At 40.9% G+C, this 19,333-nt stretch overlaps 2 protein-coding genes and 1 pseudogene across 2 annotated transcripts in view; 2 read left to right on the plus strand and 1 right to left on the minus strand.

Annotated features, from left to right (window-relative positions):
• LOC127650479 (uncharacterized) overlaps positions 1-19,333 on the plus strand; it is a 1,198,408-nt gene that overhangs the window by 1,177,152 nt on the left and 1,923 nt on the right. The window contains 1 exon segment of the mRNA XM_052135926.1: positions 11,186-11,359. Within this exon segment, the coding sequence (XP_051991886.1) occupies positions 11,186-11,359 (174 nt within the window).
• LOC127650380 (NACHT, LRR and PYD domains-containing protein 3-like) overlaps positions 1-19,333 on the minus strand; it is a 1,539,373-nt gene that overhangs the window by 906,825 nt on the left and 613,215 nt on the right. The window lies entirely within an intron of this gene.
• LOC127650389 (NACHT, LRR and PYD domains-containing protein 12-like) overlaps positions 1-19,333 on the plus strand; it is a 201,273-nt pseudogene that overhangs the window by 13,357 nt on the left and 168,583 nt on the right.

Consider the following 19,333-nt stretch of genomic DNA (forward strand, 5'->3'; position numbering starts at 1 on the left):
ACATCAACATAACAGTAACTCTTCTGAATCTGAACATAACAAAACATGAAATACTGGCAAATATCCTCCTTTATATTCATCTTTCACAATAACACACATAAAATAACACGTACTGTACTTGTAATGTTTACTCTTCCTATTGAGTCAAAAGCAAAGCATGCTGGGAACTAGAAATCTCCTGCCACAGTTTCCTTAACAAAAAAATAAAAAATAAAATAGAAAATAAATAAATTTGTCCCAACACAAATTAATTGAAGTAAACTTAATTTTTTATGGAAATATGTCAATACATGCAGCTATTTTCTATGTAATTAAGCGCAGTTCCTCTCTACTTGAATGGGGAAAGGACGAAATCTCTAAAACACTTGTTTAGCTAATGCATATGCTAATGCATATGCGCAATCTCAAGTTGATTGACAGACGATGTCTGTATCTAAAAGGTGATTGTCTCTTTTGCCTTGTAAGGCAGGACCTCCTTTCTACATACATGGCCGTTGGGCGTTCCAATTTTTCCCATTCATTAGTAGTGGTGATTTTGATTAATTTCAGTGATCCGACTATTTTGATTCTGTTCACCAATTTGTTCACTGAGCATATCTTCAAGTTACGTCTTTGTGCATGCACATGGTGCAAAATGATCATCTTTTAAGTAAATGCATTGAACCGAAAGCAGTCATTCTCAAACAGAGCAAGTTTAATTATCTTTCATTAAGATTCTACTAAGAGACTTCAGCACTGCAGAGTGTTAAAGCATCAAACGTCTTTCCCCTAAAATGACAACAAAGCATATCAATCATTCTGTGAACTGCTAAACACAACTTTTTATCGAGCTATACAAAGAAATTATAACAATACTAGCCTAAAAATAATTATGAGTTTCAGTAATGTTCGTATGTCATTGTAATGTGTGGTCATCACTCACTTTTAATCATAATTCATCAAGCTCCTTTTCTTGTTGAACGAGATTGACGATATGAAAAAACAACATGCAGCTCCTCCTCTCATTCAGCTGATCATCGTTCATGATGACTGATTCGTTAATGTTGATTGCAGCTCTTAAACAAGTTTACCAGACCTGTACAAGTTTGTTCAATTCACAAACAAAATGACTGACTAGTTCAGTTGAAGGGGTGTATTCACTCAGTGGGTCCAACCATGATATGCTCTGTCACAGCCCGCTCTCAAATGCTATTGGCTCACGATAAAGTCAGTCTTTAAAAGAAACACAAAAGAAGACAAATTGAGTTTGCATGTCTACAAAAGTTTAAACACCATAACAGTCTTGACACCATTTTCTGAAGGAGTATAAAGACGTCTTTATGTGTCTAAATTCATGAAGATATATATTCCTGTGTCTTATAACAGTCATAGCTCATGCACCAAATACTTTTGTATGCACGCACCATCAAATGGAGCGTACCTTGACAGGCTCGCGTTCGGCTGTATGAAGATGCTGAGTGTTCGCGTCAAAATCAAAGTATAATTTGGGCTTTAATTTCCTTATGTTAGCACACCCGCCTCCCATGCCGGAGATGCCAGTTCAAGTCCTGTACAGAGCTGGTAGAACAGGAGCGTCAAAATGGTGCCATGACCCGGATGGGAGGGAGGTTTAGGGTGGTGAGTGTAACAGGAGCCAGCTGATAGATAGCTGTGCAATGTGTTTTTAAACCTCACTCTTCTGACCTCAAGAGATGCACTAGTGACTGATGCTGGAGGCTGTAGCCTTTAGCCTCCTTGTTAGCACAACTGCCTCCCATGCCTGTAACACCGGTTTGAGTCCCGTACGGAGCTGGTAGAACACTGGGCTAATTATTACTAAACAGAAAAAGTTGAAGAAAAGCCTAAATATCTCACACTCTGCACCAAAGGCCAACGATTATGGAATAGCCGGTCCTGGGACATTAGATCTGCTGAATCTCTCTGTTTTTAGATCTCGTTTAAAAACTAAAACACCCTTTTTCTACTTTGTAAATTTTATTATTAACCTTGTATAATACTGAGTGTGTTTTGATTTTATGTTTTGTGAAGCACTTTGTGCTGGATTGCACAAATGATTGAAGACCATACAGTTAAAAGGACATGAATTATGTATGGAAATAATAATAACTTTATATTTATAGATCTTTTTATTTCCATCTGTAATTCAACTGTATGGTCTTCAACAGTGGTGGACAGTAACGAAGTAAATGTAATTCGTTACTGTACTTAAGTAGCTTTTTTGCGTATCTGTACTTTACTGAATTATTTAAATTTGGGGAGACTTTTACTTTAACTCCACTACATTTCAAAGTCAAATATCTTACTTTTTACTCTACTACATTTTCAAAATCAGTCGTTCCTTTTTATTTATGAGTGGTAGGGCTGGGACAACGCAAAATACGTCGACGCAAAATATGCGCGTCGATTCGTCGGACCCAAAACAAAGATGGCGGCGCCGGCGAGTAGTAGCAACACGCTCCTCAGACTATCAGAAGTGCATGGCGGCATGCACTCGTTCCTCTAAAGTATGGGAATTCTTTAATTTAAAAGGAAAAAATTCCGTGATATGTCGTCTTTGCAAAATGGAGATGGCCTTCCATTCTAGCACCACAGCAATGCACCAGGCGCCACCCGGGAGCAGCTGCAGATGACAGAGCACCGTAAGTTTTTTTTCAACTCCTCACTTTGCACTCGATGTTGGAGTAGGCTATAATACGTTGTCGACACCTAAAGTTTTCGCTTATAGCTATTAATAATGCGCTTATAGCTATGAATGTCGTGAAAAATACATAGAGGACACTGACAACACGCTGACAGACAGGACCAAGCAGGTAACATTTAATAATGTCTCAACTTTCAAATTTGCAGCTATTTGCAGCTTCAAATCAGCAGCTATTATTGCAGCAATTATCGGTAAATATTGATGCATAATGTACATTGCGTATTATGTTGACACTAAAATGACTTTCATATAATAGCATTTTTTTTCTGGGGAGTAGCAGAAACACTGCATTAATACGTTTTTGTGTTTAATTTTGGAGGGAAATTGGCTGCTCCCATAACATAGAATATATACAGTGAGGAAAATAAGTATTTGAACACCCTGCTATTTTGCAAGTTCTCCCACTTAGAAATCATGGAGGGGTCTGAAATTGTCATCGTAGGTGCATGTCCACTGTGAGAGACATAATCTAAAAAAAAATCCAGAAATCACAATGTATGATTTTTTAACTATTTATTTGTATGATACAGCTGCAAATAAGTATTTGAACACCTGAGAAAATCAATGTTAATATTTGCTACAGTAGCCTTTGTTTGCAATTACAGAGGTCAAATGTTTCCTGTAGTTTTTCACCAGGTTTGCACACACTGCAGGAGGGATTTTGGCCCACTCCTCCACACAGATCTTCTCTAGATCAGTCAGGTTTCTGGGCTGTCAGCTGAGAAACACGGAGTTTGAGCTCCCTCCAAAGATTCTCTATTGGGTTTAGGTCTGGAGACTGGCTAGGCCACGCCAGAACCTTGATATGCTTCTTACAGAGCCACTCCTTGGTTATCCTGGCTGTGTGCTTCGGGTCATTGTCATGTTGGAGACTCGACCCATCTTCAATGCTCTAACTGAGGGAAGGAGGTTGTTCCCCAAATTCTGCATAATACATGGCCCCGGTCATCCTCTCCTTAATACAGTGCAGTCAGCCCTGTCCCATGTGCAGAAAAACACCCCCAAAGCATGATGCTACCACCCCCATGCTTCACAGTAGGAATGGTGTTCTTGGGATGGTACTCATCATTCTTCTTCCTCCAAACACGGTTAGTGGAATTATGACCAAAAAGTTCTATTTTGGTCTCATCTGACCACATGACTTTCTCCCATGACTCCTCTGGATCATCCAAATGGTCATTGGCAAACTTAAGATGGGCCTTGACATGTGCTGGTTTAAGCAGGGGAACCTTCCGTGCCATGCATGATTTCAAACCATGGCGTCTTAGTGTATTACCAACAGTAACCTTGGAAGCGGTGGTCCCAGCTCTTTTCAGGTCATTGACCAGCTCCTCCAGTGTAGTTCTGGGCTGATTTCTCACCTTTCTTAGGATCATTGAGTCCCCACGAGGTGAGATCTTGCATGGAGCCCCAGTCCGAGGGAGATTGACAGTCATGTTTAGCTTCTTCCATTTTCTAATGATTGCTCCAACAGTGGACCTTTTTTCACCAAGCTGCTTGGCAATTTCCCGTAGCCCTTTCCAGCCTTGTGGAGGTGTACAATTTTGTCTCTAGTGTCTTTGGACAGCTCTTTGGTCTTGGCCATGTTAGTAGTTGGATTCTTACTGATTGTATGGGGTGGACAGGTGTCTTTATGCAGCTAACGACCTCAAACAGGTGCATCTAATTTAGGATAATAAATGGAGTGGAGGTGGACATTTTAAAGGCAGACTAACAGGTCTTTGAGGGTCAGAATTCTAGCTGATAGACAGGTGTTCAAATACTTATTTGCAGCTGTATCATACAAATAAATAGTTAAAAAATCATACATTGTGATTTCTGGATTTTTGTTTTTAGATTATGTCTCTCACAGTGGACATGCACCTACGATGACAATTTCAGACCCTCCATGATTTCCAAGTGGGAGAACTTGCAAAATAGCAGGGTGTTCAAATACTTATTTTCCTCACTGTATATATATATATATATATATATATATATATATATATATATATATATATTTATTTAATGGTGTTGTGCAGGTTTATGTAAATGTATCATAACATTAGGATGTTAATAATTATGACCATAGACACTCGAGAAAAATATATACAGTAAATACTGTAAATGTATTATACCTTATGGGAACAGTCCCTTCCCTCCAAAATTAAACACACAAAAAATGTATTCAATTCAAATATATATATATATATATATATATATATATATATATATATATATATATATATATATATATATATATATATATATATTTGAATTGAATAAATTTTATATAAAAACAGATATATATATCTGACTAATTAATGTCATTTTATTAATAGATTGGTGTGCCAAGAGTGACATTAGTCTTCATGTAGACTGAGTTAAGCAAGAGTCTTGTGACAAATTATAAATAGGACATTATGGCCATAAAAAATCATAGTACTTGGATACTTAAGTACATTTGAAGGCAAATACTTTTGTACTTTTACTCAAGTGAATGTTTAAAGGCAGCACTTCTACTTTTACTTGAGTAATATTTTACCTTGAGTATCTTTACTTTAACTCAAGTACATGGTATGTGTACTTCGTCCACCACTGGTCTTCAATCATTTTTTAATATTCATAAAATGTGGATTAAGGTTTGTGTATACCTATAAGCCAATTAAATGCTCCTTCACAGCATGCACTTGAATGCTATTGGCTCTTGCTGTAGTCAGTCTTAACAGGCATGAAAAGCAGTACAGCTCATTGGCTTTGAACGGGAGAGACAGAATAGAATCGACCCGTCTCTGCTAAATAGTCTCTGGTAATATTAACAAGGGAATATTCAGAAAACCTGATGATAGTGAAAGTAAATCTTTTAAGTGTAGTTTATAATTTTCACTCTGTGTTTTACATGTTTGTATTATTAATTTCTGAAATTGTCCCTTATCCTTGTATAATTAGTTTAACGGGAAAGTGTGTTGATGACTACTGGAGTCACATACTGTAGATTGACAAACAGTGAAAGACAAGTAATATCACACTGGCTTAAAGGGTTAGTTTACCTAAAACTTTTAAATTCTCTAATTTACTCCTGTTTACTCTAAATCTCCAAATTCAATTTACATCTATAAGTCACATGTAGTGCCTGTTTAGTAGAGGTAGACGGTTTGAGGTAGAGACACCAAATTTGCTGTGGTGACACATCAGACTGTCATCTATCTGTGTGCCAAACTTCATAACTATCCCGCAAGCGGTTCTATGGGTGGCCATAGACTCAAGACCGGAAGAAGACGAATAAGAAAACTAACGAAAATAATAGGGGTCTTTCGCCCCTTCGGGGCTTGACCCCTAATAATATGGTATTCAAATTCTATACATATTTGAAAAATGAAAGTGGCTGATAAAATTAGACATTCACCATCCACTGTGGCTGGTGGGCAAATAAGTTAATTTCACACCCTGAATTTCCCCACTTGAGCTGCACAGGAAACAGGTTAATTATTTCACTCAAACACATCCTATTTATACATGAAATTAATCACTATATCCACAACATACTTACATCTGCACAGACAATGATCCGAATGAACAGGGTGAACTTGATCTAAGTTACGCTTCTGGTCATAATACGTGTAACTTGCATGTGAATGTGCTGTTTCCGTAAAAAATGCACTATACACTCAATGAAATATCCTAAACTGACAAAAAGATTATATCAGTCTCTAAAGTATGTAACATTCAGAAAACAGCAGACTAACTTTTAAAGAGTATCTTATACTTGAGTATATTACATTTACGCATTTGGCAGACATTTTTATCCAAAGCGACTTACAGTGCACTTATTTCAGGGACATTCCCCCTGGAGCAACCTGGAGTTAAGTGCCTTGCTCAAGGACACAATGGTGGTGGCTGTGGGGATCGAACCTTCTGATTACCAGTTCAGTGCTTTAGCCCACTACGCCGCCACCACCACTTATAACATATTATTTCAGGAGCTCAGGTTTTTACAACAAGGACAGTTGTTCAGTATTTTGTATGTAGTCTGTCTTTTATATGTCTGATACATGTTCATGAATATTTGTTTAAAGTTTGGTTTGTTACAGTTTGACACATATTTTCTCATTTTGCACATTATTGTCAACTAATTTTTTTTTTGTTGCCATTTTAGATCTGAGTAACACTTAAAATGAATGAAAATGACATGATGAAATATAGATATATTTTAAAGGACATATTTGCCAAAAGACTAAAATGACACAAAGAAAATATAAAAATTAACACTGATTTCAATCTTACAGTCACTCGCAACATGTTGAAGTCCAAAGCACATTCAAATCCAATCTGCTGAAGAAGTTTCAGTGTTTGTGTGAGGGAACAGCAAAGCAGGGAAACCCAACACTCCTGAATGAGATCTACACAGAGCTCTACATCACAGAGAGTGAAAGAGGAGAGATCAATAATGAACATGAGGTGAGACAGATTGAGACACAATCCAGAAGAGCAGCAACAGAGGACACATCAATCAAATGCAATGACATCTTCAAACCTTTACCTGGACAAGACAAACCCATCAGAACTGTTCTGACAAAGGGAGTCGCTGGCATTGGAAAAACAGTCTCTGTGCAGAAGTTCATTGTGGACTGGGCTGAAGGGAAAGCCAATCAGGACGTCCACCTCATATTTCCACTTCCTTTCAGAGAACTCAATTTGATGAAGGATAAAGAACTCAGTCTTTCAGATCTTCTTCATCTTTTCTTCAGTGAAACAAAAGAAATGGAAATATCCAGAGGTGAATGTAAAGTTTCCTTCATCTTTGATGGTTTGGATGAGTGTCGTCTGTCTCTGGATTTTCAGAGCAATGTGAGATTGTGTGATGTCACTGAAATAGCCTCAGTGGATGTGCTGCTGACAAACCTCATCAAGGGGAATCTGCTTCCCTCTTCTCTCATCTGGATCACCTCCAGACCAGCAGCAGCTGATCTCATCCCCTCTGAGTGTGTTGATCGTGTGACAGAGGTACGAGGATTCAATGACCCACAGAAGGAGGAATACTTCAGGAAGAGAATCAGAGATCAGAGTCTGGCCAACAGAATCATCACACATCTGAAGTCATCAAGGAGCCTCTTCATCATGTGTCACATCCCAGTGTTCTGCTGGATTTCAGCCACTGTTCTAGAGACAATGTTGAGTGAAGCAGAGAGAGGAGAGATCCCAAAGACTCTGACTCAGATGTACACACACTTCCTGATCATTCAGACAAACATCAAACATGAGAAGGACTATGAAAAGAAAAGTAAAGACAGAGACATGATCCTCAAACTGGGGCAACTGGCTTTTGAGCAGCTTGTGAAAGGCAATCTGATCTTCTATGAGGAAGACTTGAGAGAGTGTGACATTGATGTGACAGAAGCATCAGTGTACTCAGGATTGTGCACTCAGATCTTTAGAGAGGAGTTTGGGTTGTATCAGGGGAAAGTGTTCTGCTTTGTTCATCTGAGCATTCAGGAACATCTAGCAGCTCTATATGTGCACCTCTCCTTGACAAACAACAACATTAATGTGTTTAAACAAATCACCAAACAAAGTTTGTTCTCAACATTTTTTGACTTTTTTAAACATTTTAAACAAAACTTTTCTATGTTTCACCTGCATCAGAGAGCTGTGAATGAGACTTTACAGAGTAAGAATGGACAACTGGACCTTTTCTTGCGTTTTCTTCTGGGTCTCTCATTGGAGTCCAATCAGACTCTCTTACAAGAACTACTGACACAGACAGGAAGCTGCTCCTACAACAATGAGGAAACAGTGAAATACGTCAAGCAGAAGATCAGGAAGAATCGCTCTCCAGAGAAATCCATCAATCTGTTTCACTGTCTGAATGAACTGGGTGATGATTCACTTGTGACGGAGATCCAAGATTATCTGAAATCTGGAAAAATAAATGGAACAAAACTCTCCTCTTCACAGTGGTCAGCTGTAGTGTTTGTGTTGTTGACCTCAGAGCAGAAGATTGATGAGTTTTATCTGAAACAGTTTATTGGAGCACATAATAAAGCAGATGAAGTTCTTCAGTATCTGCTGCCTGTGATTAAAGAATCCAGATCAGTTCAGTAAGTAACACTCACAATAATCACAACAATATTAAAACATCATCATGTAGTCTACAAAGGAGGGAAATCACACTAATGTCACTGAACAGGACATTAGTGTGATCAAAATAAAGCAGATGAAGTTCTTCAGTATCTGCTGCCTGCGATTAAAGAATCCAGATCAGTTCAGTAAGTAACACTGACAATAATCACAACCTTGTTAAAACATCACGTTTAGGCTACAAAGGGGGAAAATCACACTAATGTCACTGATCAGGACAGATAGCTGAAGATACACTAACACCAAAGAGTTTTTTGTGAGGTTTATTTGAGATCATAGAGGTCTGGTCATGGTGTAATGACTTGATGGGGAATTTAATGTAATGAGGGACAGGACTGACAAGAGTGTCTTCAGATCAGAAAAGTGTCTTCAATTAGATTCTAACAGGAACCAGAAGCCACTGAAGAGACACGAGCAGAGATGAAACATGAGAGAATTACTGAAAGGATAAAAGAAATCAAGAAGCAGCATTTTGCCATGTCTTGAGTGAATTGTATTTAACATTGCTCCTCTGTAATTACTGTATTTTCCCTATAAGTGTGTGTCACCTGGTCACTATCAGGTGAAGAAACTTTTTCATGGACAGACAGACAGACAGACAGACAGACAACAGCTGAAGTGTGAGGGAAGTATAGCTGTTCAGAAAAAGTTACTCAATTTATTTTTAATGAGTGAACACAATCCTTAAAAAATGGCAGCAAACTGCTTTCAACAATACTTCATAACAGGCTTCTGTATCGACATCCTCTATGTAGAGCTGGTCATGTGCAAGTTATTTTTCGGGTGTTTTTTAGTTGACAGAAGATGTTAAAACAATAATAAAAAAGACCTACCAAATTACTAGAAAACTCTGAAATTCTTTTTGAAGTTTCTTTTTCAATTGCACTTTTCCCTCAAAATATTACAATTATTGTATTTATATGAGACTTAAAATAAACCATAAAGTCAGACTCAGACTTTTGAAAGCTGCCATGTCTCTTTGAATCTTATGTGGTTTGATCTTTGCAAAGTTACATTCTTTGTGATCAATTTAATAAAAAAAATTAAAAAACAAGTAACTAAATCTTGTAATTAAGAACAACAATAAAGTTTATTTAACTTTCAACCCATTTTGTAATTCAATAAGTGATATGAACATGTATAGTTATAAATGCTTTAGCAATTGTCATGATATGAAAATGTATATACCGTATATACTTAGTTTGTTTATTTGTAGGTTTTTACTGTCTGTAAGATTATATTTTAAATTGAAGCTGGTGTCAGTTCATATCTCATCTTTTTTATCTTGCTGCAGGTTGAGTGATTGTGATGTCACAGATGAAGGTTGTGCTGATCTGACTTCAGCTCTGAGATTAAACCCCTCACACCTGAGAAAACTGGATCTGTCTGGGAATAAAATAAGAGATTCAGGAGTGAAGCTGCTCTCTGATGTACTGAAGAATCCTCACTGTAAAATGGAGATACTGGAGTAAGATTTCACAAAACTCTCAAATCCTTCTTCATTCTACTTCTGCAGTAAATAATAATGATTTAACAATAACAGAAATGTTTTTATAAAAACAAAAACAAATTTGAAAACAGAGTTCTGTCAGATAATGTTGCTTTAATTTATTAGATTGAGTCCTAATTTTACCCTAAAAAATGAAAAACCTGTCATTTACTCCCCCTCATGTTTGGAGAATCCTCACAGTATACTGAAGATCATCTGAGAGTCACATGATCTGATATTCTGAAAGAAATATTTTTATATTGTGCATAATTGCAACAATTCTTCCAATAATATAGAGTTATGTGTGAACTCTGTGTGTCACATGTTATTAAGAAATACTATAGAAACTGATCTAGTGCAAATGTAAATCCAATAAACATCATCCAATAAATGATCATAAGATCAGAGAAGTCCAGAAATTCAGTAGAGAAACAAACAAATCTATATCAAGAACCAGAATCAGAGAACAGAGAAACCAGACAGAAAAGTCAAAGCTGATTTATTGACAGTATTTAAAATAAACCACATTAGCTAAAATGAAGAATTATGAAGAAATTGAAGGAAAAACATAAAACAAATTATTTTGTGTCTGATATTTAAAAGTATATATCTGATTTTATTAATCTTTGTTAATTAATGTTTTGATTGAATTAAAGCTTTTTCATCATCAGTAAAAATGGTTGATTAAGTATTAGCTTGATTCATATTTAGATATTGTTGTATTATATTGAATTGATGTTTCTTTACACATTTGAAACACAAACACACATACATTTGAAAAGATATTAAACAGACACAGAAATGGTAATATTCTCCTGTTGAACTGATGTGTGTGTTGTGAACAGAGAGAGTGAAGAGTGTGTCATTGTTCTCTGCAGGTTGAGTGATTGTGATGTCACAGATGAAGGTTGTGCAGCTCTGACATCAGCTCTGAGATCAAACCCCTCACACCTGAAAGAACTGTATCTGTCTGGGAATAAACTAAGAGATTCAGGAGTGAAGCTGCTCTCTGATGGACTGAAGAATCCTCACTGTAAACTGGAGACACTGTGGTAAGACTTCACAAAACTCTCAAATCCTTCTTCATTCTCCTTCTGCAGTAAATAATAATGATTTAACAATAACAGAAATGTTTTTAATAAAAACAAAAACAAATTTGAAAACAGAGTTCTCTCAGATAATGTTGCTTTAACTTATCAGATTGAGTCCTAATTTTACCCTAAAAATTTAAAAACCTGTCATTTACTCCCCCTCATGTTTGGAGAATCCTCACTGTAAACTGAAGATCATCTGAGAGTCACATGATCTGATATTCTGACATAGGGCTGATACAATTATTAAACGTTATCGTCAAAAATTTTCATTGTCAAATAGTCATTTTATCTCATTTAACACAAGATCACATGAAACTCTAATGATGACATGCAAGAGGAGCACTTCAACTCGAGTACATGATAGAGGAGAGAAAGAAAACAGCGCACAGTCCTGACACATTACAAACTTTCCAAACAGCTTTAGCTGATGTAGAATGCAAAAAATGAGGGAATTGTATCGTGTTCAGGGATGTAGTGGAGGCTAAACGCACGTAAACGCCGTTTACGCACCTCCCAAAATTCGGAAATAGCGTTTACCCACCTCCAAAGTGGGTTTATCCACCTCTAAATTGCGTTTATCCACCTCTAAATAGATAGTTCCTAAGCCATTTTAAATTAAGCTTATGTCGTTTTAGTTTCATATTGTTCATTATTAGATTCATAGGTTGTTAAACCTAAGACGAAGTCTTTCATAATGCGCTGCTGCCAGTGTTTCCCATGCGCGTGCATCGATATTGACTACTACCAGCTATATACAGCGTGCTGACCTAAAAAAATCCAGCTGTATTCTAACAATAACTTAGCTCTCCTTATTAGCTAGGCTCCTTGCATGCTGGCTAATAAGTAATAACTGACAGTGCTGGGTTGGACAGATTTATGCAGCGGTGTTCCATGACGGAGAGAGAGCGCGAGAGGTACGGGTGAGAGAGAGAGAGAGAGAGAGAGAGAGAGAGAGAGAGAGAGAGAGAGAGAGAGAGAGGGATGAGCGAGAGGTAGCCTAGTGCTGCGCGAATGCGCTACGGCTCTCTGCAATCAAATACGATTTTAAATAGGCTTAGTAAAAAATAAAAAATAAATCGAAAATCAATGTGTGGCGGTCAGCGTTGATATTGTGGCGGGCAAAAATTCTTTGATTCCAGCTTGTTAAATGTGAATATGTTCTAGTGTCTTCTCTCCTCTGTGACAGTAAACTGAATATCTTTGAGTTGTGGACAAAACGAGACATTTGAGGACGTCATCCTCCTGGGCTTTTGGGAAACACTGATCCACATTGTTCTGACATATTATAGACCAAACAACTAATTGATTAATCGAGAAAATATTCAACAGATTAATCGACTATGAAAATAATCCCAAATCCCTAATCATTATGTGCATTTAAATTGTTGCTTCAATTGTTGTGCATTTGTTTATATTTATTAGCGAACTTGGTCGTGATCAGTTAATGTAGTAAAGCCCAAACATCCCTATAGCCAACATAAACAGCCAAAAGTAATGCAGTTTATTTATTCATTCTTTTTAGTTAATTTGTGTTGTTTGTGTTCAGATTGTACAGTTTTGTAGGTTTGGCTTAAATCATTTTCATTTGCTTATTATTTATTTTCTATAATCTCCAGATTATTTTAGGTTTTATTCACTCAGAGCCGCTGAGTCCAGTGTGAGTCGCGACGGAAAAATACTCAACCTGAAACTATCCGGCTCACTGCCACATCTGGGACGTGTCACCTTGTGACTGTTAATATGGGTGCTGAAATGAAAAGGCGCCGCTCACGGAGGATGTGTGAACCCAGCGTCAAACTGATCCCGGCTGATTCTCGCCGCTCGCGTGCACTAATGGACCCTTTTTACAGTCGAGTTATGACATGATTCTGCCTTATTTAACAATATAAATGTAGAAATTTTTTTATATTTCCAGTTTTAAAAATATTTGTTGTAAATGTATAACATTGAACTTTGTATTATATTACCCTGGAGCACATTTTAAAAATCGAGTTACAGCAGCTGCGATTAGACTTCTAACAGCTGTTGAGTGACAGAAAAGTTTCTCTCTTTCTCTCTTGTTACTGCTGTTTTTCAGCGCTCTATATTTTTATCTTTCTTTGAAAGGTTATGAAAGTGTTTTCTTTGATATTTTCTTTTGCTGTTGGAGCAAACAGGTTAGTAAAAATGACATTTGTTGTGTTCTCTCATTGTAATGAAGACAGGCTGGTTGGGATCCATCAGCAGTATTTTAATGAAGACACAGAAGTGGTACAGGCAATGGTCAACACGGGCAAACAGGAATATAGGAGGCAGGCAGAATCAACGTGAGAGCAGGCAGGAGATCGGGGCAGGCAGCAAACAATCAATGAACTTGGAACAGGCTAAGGTAATAAAGGCCAGGCGGCTAACAAACACAGTACTGGAACAAAGCAGGGTCGATACACAATAGACAGAATGGTAAACAGGATAAACGCTTGGAATTGTAGCCGGAGCAAAACAAGACTTCGCAAAGAGTGTAGGAACAGGGCTGATTAAATAGGGAATGGTAAACAGGGCACAGCTGCGAGGTAATCAGACCTAAGTATGTGGGTTCATGGGAAATGTAGTCTATACTCAGAACTCCGGTGAATCTGATCTCCGACGGCTGGAGGGGGAGGCGCTCTCGATGTTCGTGACAGAGCCCCCCCCCCCCTGTGTGCGGCTCCGGACGAGAGGATGCAACCTACGTCGAGGTCTCCCCCGGGGTCGCGGGGCCGGTCTCTCCGGATTGGTCCGGTGGAACTCTGCAATGAGATTATGATCGAGGATGTCATTGGTATTTACCCAGGATCTTTCCTCCGGACCGTACCCCTCCCAATTCACCAGGTATTGGAGCTGACCGCGGTGTCGTCTGGAGTCAAGAAAGTCCCGCACCAGGAAAGCTTCCTCGCCGCCCACGATCAGGGGAGGGGGCCTGGAACACACCTCCTCCTCAGCCCTCGGACCATCAGCCGGTTTGAGCAGGGAGACATGAAAAGTGGGAGAAATGTGATAGTTAGTTGGAAGTTGTAAACGAAAAGAAACTGGGTTGATCTGTCTGAGAATCTTAAAGGGACCCACATACCTAGGACTGAGTTTTTTGCAGGGAAGGCGAAGACGAAGATCCCGGGTGGAGAGCCAGACCCATTGGCCGGGAGCATAGTTGGGGCCAGGGCAACGATGGCGGTCAGCTTGTTCCTTGGTGCGATTTACTGCTCGTTGAAGGTGGACGTGGGCCTGGTCCCATACCGCCTCACTGCGTTGAAGCCAGTCGTTTACTGCGGGGACCTCCGAAGGTTCGCCGGACCAAGGAAACAGGGGGGGTTGATATCCCAGGATGCATTTGAAGGGGGTTAAGTTGGTTGATGGTTTGAGCAGCGAATTTTGAGCGTACTCTGCCCACGGGAGGTACCGACTCCAGTCCGTCTGATTATGGTGACAGTAAGCACGGAGAAATTTGGTTATCTCTTGATTCAAGCGTTCAGTTTGGCCATTGGACTGCGGGTGATAACCAGAGGTGAGGCTGACGTTGATGTTTAAGAGACGAAAGAAGGCTTTCCATACCCTGGACGTGAATTGGGAGCCCCGGTCCGAAACGATGCCCTCAGGGAGACCATAATAGCGAAAGATGTACTGAAAAAGCTGTTCAGCGGTCTCGAGGGCAGTGGGTAGCTTGGGTAGTGGAATAAGACGGCAAGCCTTGGAGAACCGATCGATTACCGTGAGGATCGTGGTATAGTGTTGAGAACTGGGTAGATCGGTGACAAAGTTTACAGCGATGTGTGACCAGGGACGTCGAGGTATGGGTAGTGGTTGCAGTAGACCAGCTGGTGCCTCTTTGGGTGTTTTGGCAATGTTACAGGTATGACACTTGTTGATGAAGTCGGTTGTATCCTCCGACAGAGTCTCCCACCAAAAGCGGTTCCGAAGCAGGCGAACAGTGGCTGTGGTGCCCGGGTGTCCGGAATGTGGAGCGTCATGTACCCAGCGAATAACCCTCTCCCGCAGACTGTGGGGTACAAATGTCCAGTTGGGTGGGCATTCGGGAGGAGGAGGGGAGGAGGTGTGGGCCTGAGTGATGTCAGACATGATGTCCCACTGGATGGGAGCGAGAACCAACCCGGGAGGAATTATAGGATCATCGGAGGGGCTTAGAAGTGAGGCTTCATGTTGTCGAGAAAGGGAGTCGGCCTTGATATTCTTGGAGCCGGGTAGGTAGGAGATCGAGAAGTTGAAGCGGGTGAAGAATAAAGCCCATCTGGCCTGTCTGGGGTTGAGTCTTTTGGCTGAACGAAGGTATTCTAGATTGCGATGATCGGTGAAGACTTGGAATGGGTGTCTGGCCCCCTCCAACCAGTGTCGCCATTCCTCTAGAGCGGCTTTCATAGCCAGGAGTTCCCGGTTGCCGCCGTCGTAGTTTTGCTCAGGAGCAGACAGTTTGCAGGAGTAAAAGGCACAGGGAAATAATTTAGGTGGGTTACCCTGTTGTTGGGAGAGAATGGCTCCAATGCCTGTGTTGGACACGTCAACCTCTACCACGATGGGATATCAGGGTCGGGGTGATGTAAGATGGGAGCTGAGGTGAAGCGCTCCTTCAACTGATGGAAGGCCCGAAGAGAGTCGGAGGACCAGTGAAGTTTGGTTTGTCCCTTTTTTACCAAAGCAGTGAGAGGTGAGGCGACAGTACCGAAGTTCCTGATGAACCTCCGATAAAAGTTGGCGAATCCCAGGAAACGTTGGAGCTCTTTAACAGTGTTAGGTTGAGGCCAGTTTAGGACGGATTGGACCTTGCTGTTGTCCATGGCCACCCCTTCCGGGCTGATGACATAGCCGAGGAAGGAAACTGCTCTTAGATGAAACTCACACTTCTCTGCCTTGGCGTATAGCTGATGTTGGATCAAGCGTTTCAGTACCGTTCTGACTTGGGCAATGTGTTCTTCAAGGGAGTCAGAGTAAATCAGGATGTCATCGATGTAAACGATTAGACACCTATTGAGCATGTCCCGGAAGATGTCATCGATGAAGGACTGGAATACTGAGGGGCTGTTGGAAAGGCCGAAAGGCATGACCAAATATTCATAGTGGCCAGAGGTGGTAGAAAATGCGGTCTTCCATTCGTCCCCCTCCCGAATGCGAATTAAATTATAGGCGCTTCGTAAGTCCAGCTTGGTGTAGAATTTTGCCGATCTCAGTTGTTCTAGGGCAGAGGGAACGAGTGGTAGAGGATATCGGAATTTTATGGTAACATCATTCAGGCCACGATAATCAATACAAGGACGTAGGGAGCCATCTTTCTTATTAACGAAGAAAAACCCCGCTGCCGCTGGAGAAGTGGAGGGACGGATAAAGCCCTTGGCAAGTTCCTCTTCGATGTAGGACTTCATAGCAAGAGACTCTGGTTCGGATAAGGGGTAAATTCTACCAACAGGGGGTGTGGCGCCGGGCTTGAGCTCAATGGAGCAATCGCTGGAGCGGTGGGGTGGGAGTAGTGCAGCCTTGGACTTGCTGAAAGCCTCTCTGAGATCAGTGTATGCATGGGGTATCGCAGGGAATGAGTCGGGGTTCTTACTAGCGTGGGTAGTACCCACGGTGATAGGTCGGACTACTTGCAGACATTGCGTGGAACAGCCCGGGCCCCACTGAGAGATTTGCCCTTCCTGCCAGGAAATTTGTGGGTTGTGCATTCGGAGCCAGGGAAAACCAAGGATTACAGAGTTACGAGGGGAGTTGATGACGAAGAATCGTATAGTTTCCGAGTGTAGTAAGCCCACCTGCAGGGTGATGTCGCAGGTGGAGAAGCACACTCTGCCGGATCCCAGAGGCCGACCATCTAGCGCCGCCACTGTTAAGGGAGGATTACAAGCGATCAGGGGAATTTGGTAATGTTCACAGAAACTCTCATCAATGAAGTTCCCGCCGCCCCGGAGTCTATCAAGGCATGAGTGTCAGTACTGTCCGAAAGGTAGGTAAGCTTTACAGGTACTTCGAGGCAGGTTCCAGACAAGGTAGAAGAAATTAATAGACTTACCCCGGGGCGTGGCATTTGTGACGGGCCCGTCGGGCAATTGGCGCGTTGATGTCCAGCCCGGCCGCAGTAGAGGCAGAGGCGATTGGAGAAGCGGCGTTCTCGTTCTTCGGGTGAGAGGTGTGTGCGATCAACCTGCATGGGTTCCGCTGTTTCGTTCGTCGAGAACATGGCAGAGGAAGGCGGGGACCAACGACTCGGACGTCGGGAACGGATGAGGTTGTCCACTCGGATTGCCAGAGCGATGAATTGGTCGAGTGACACACAATTGGTCGCGGCAGGCCAGTTCGGACTGGAGTTCAGTGTTTAAGCCCTGACGAAATAGTAGTTTGTGGGTTGCTTCAACCCAGCCGGTTTGTGCAGCAAGGGTACGAAAGGAGAGTGCGTAGTCTGCCGCCGTGCGGTTGCCTTGGTAGCAGTAGCTGTTCACCTACATTCTTACCCCCTTCAGGGTAATCGAAGACGTCAATCAGACCTTGACGGAAGGAGTCGAAGGTGAATTGGGCGAATCCCTGGTTGGTCCAGACTGCAGTGGCCCAATCGAGGGCTCTACCCGTGAGTACAGAGCTCATGAAGAGGATTTTGCTTTCGTCAGTTGGATACAGTGCAGGTTGTTGGGAGAGGAAAACTGAGCACTGCATGATGAACCCCTTGCATCTAGAGGGCGTGCCATCGAATTTTTCTGGCAGCGCGAGCCTTGGGCTGGTAGAAGAAATGAAGTGCTTGAGGTACTGCGGGCGCTGAAGAAGAGACAGACTGGGGCTGCGCTTGCATGGAGCGCATCATCTCTTCGACAGCTGATGTAAGTCGAGCGAGCTGATGTTGTTGCGTTGTTAAGAGATTCGCTTGAGTCGTGAGCTCTTCTGCCATGCGGGAGATTACCGCTGGATCAGTGTTTGGCGAAGTCTTCTGTAAGGAAGACACAGGCTGGTTGGGATCCATCAGCAGTATTTTAATGAAGACACAGAAATGGTACAGGCAATGGTCAACACGGGCAAACAGGAATATAGGAGGCAGGCAGAATCAACGTGAGAGCAGGCAGGAGATCGGGGCAGGCAGCAAACAATCAATGAACTTGGAACAGGCTAAGGTAATAAAGGCCAGGCGGCTAACAAACACAGTACTGGAACAAAGCAGGGTCGATACACAATAGACAGAATGGTAAACAGGATAAACGCTTGGAATTGTAGCCGGAGCAAAACAAGACTTCGCAAAGAGTGTAGGAACAGGGCTGATTAAATAGGGAATGGTAAACAGGGCACAGCTGCGAGGTAATCAGACCTAAGTATGTGGGTTCATGGGAAATGTAGTCTATACTCAGAACTCCGGTGAATCTGATCTCCGACGGCTGGAGGGGGAGGCGCTCTCGATGTTCGTCACACTCATTCACCTCCATTCAAGATTAACTATGATTCCACTTCCGCTCTGCAAACACGCATATGTGTAAAGGGTCCACACAGTTTTGTCTTGTGACGTATTGAATAATAATATACTGTATGTTTCATGGTGTTTATCTTATCATGAAGAAATCTGCGAAACACAACTATTAAGAAGATTTTTTATCAAAAATATACAAAATACTAAATATTTTCGTTTTTTTTAAGACTTCTTTAAAACGCTCTTTAGAACAAAAAAATTGCTATCGGAGAATATAATTTTGATTATAATATTTAATGATTAAATATTTTAACATATCTAAAAAATCCTTAAAACAAAACATTTACCTAAGAAACAACATATAAGATATTTAGACTTTCAGATAATTTATCTTGAATTTATAAGTGTATTTTATCTTTACTGCACTGGCAGAAGTTTAAACAAGTGAAAGAAATACACTTATATACAAAATACTCTTATATTCAAGATACATTCAGTGAAATCTTATATGTTGCTTCTCAGGTAAATGA

Source organism: Xyrauchen texanus, chromosome 10 (assembly GCF_025860055.1).
Source record: "Xyrauchen texanus isolate HMW12.3.18 chromosome 10, RBS_HiC_50CHRs, whole genome shotgun sequence".
In the NCBI taxonomy this organism is placed as follows: domain Eukaryota; kingdom Metazoa; phylum Chordata; class Actinopteri; order Cypriniformes; family Catostomidae; genus Xyrauchen; species Xyrauchen texanus.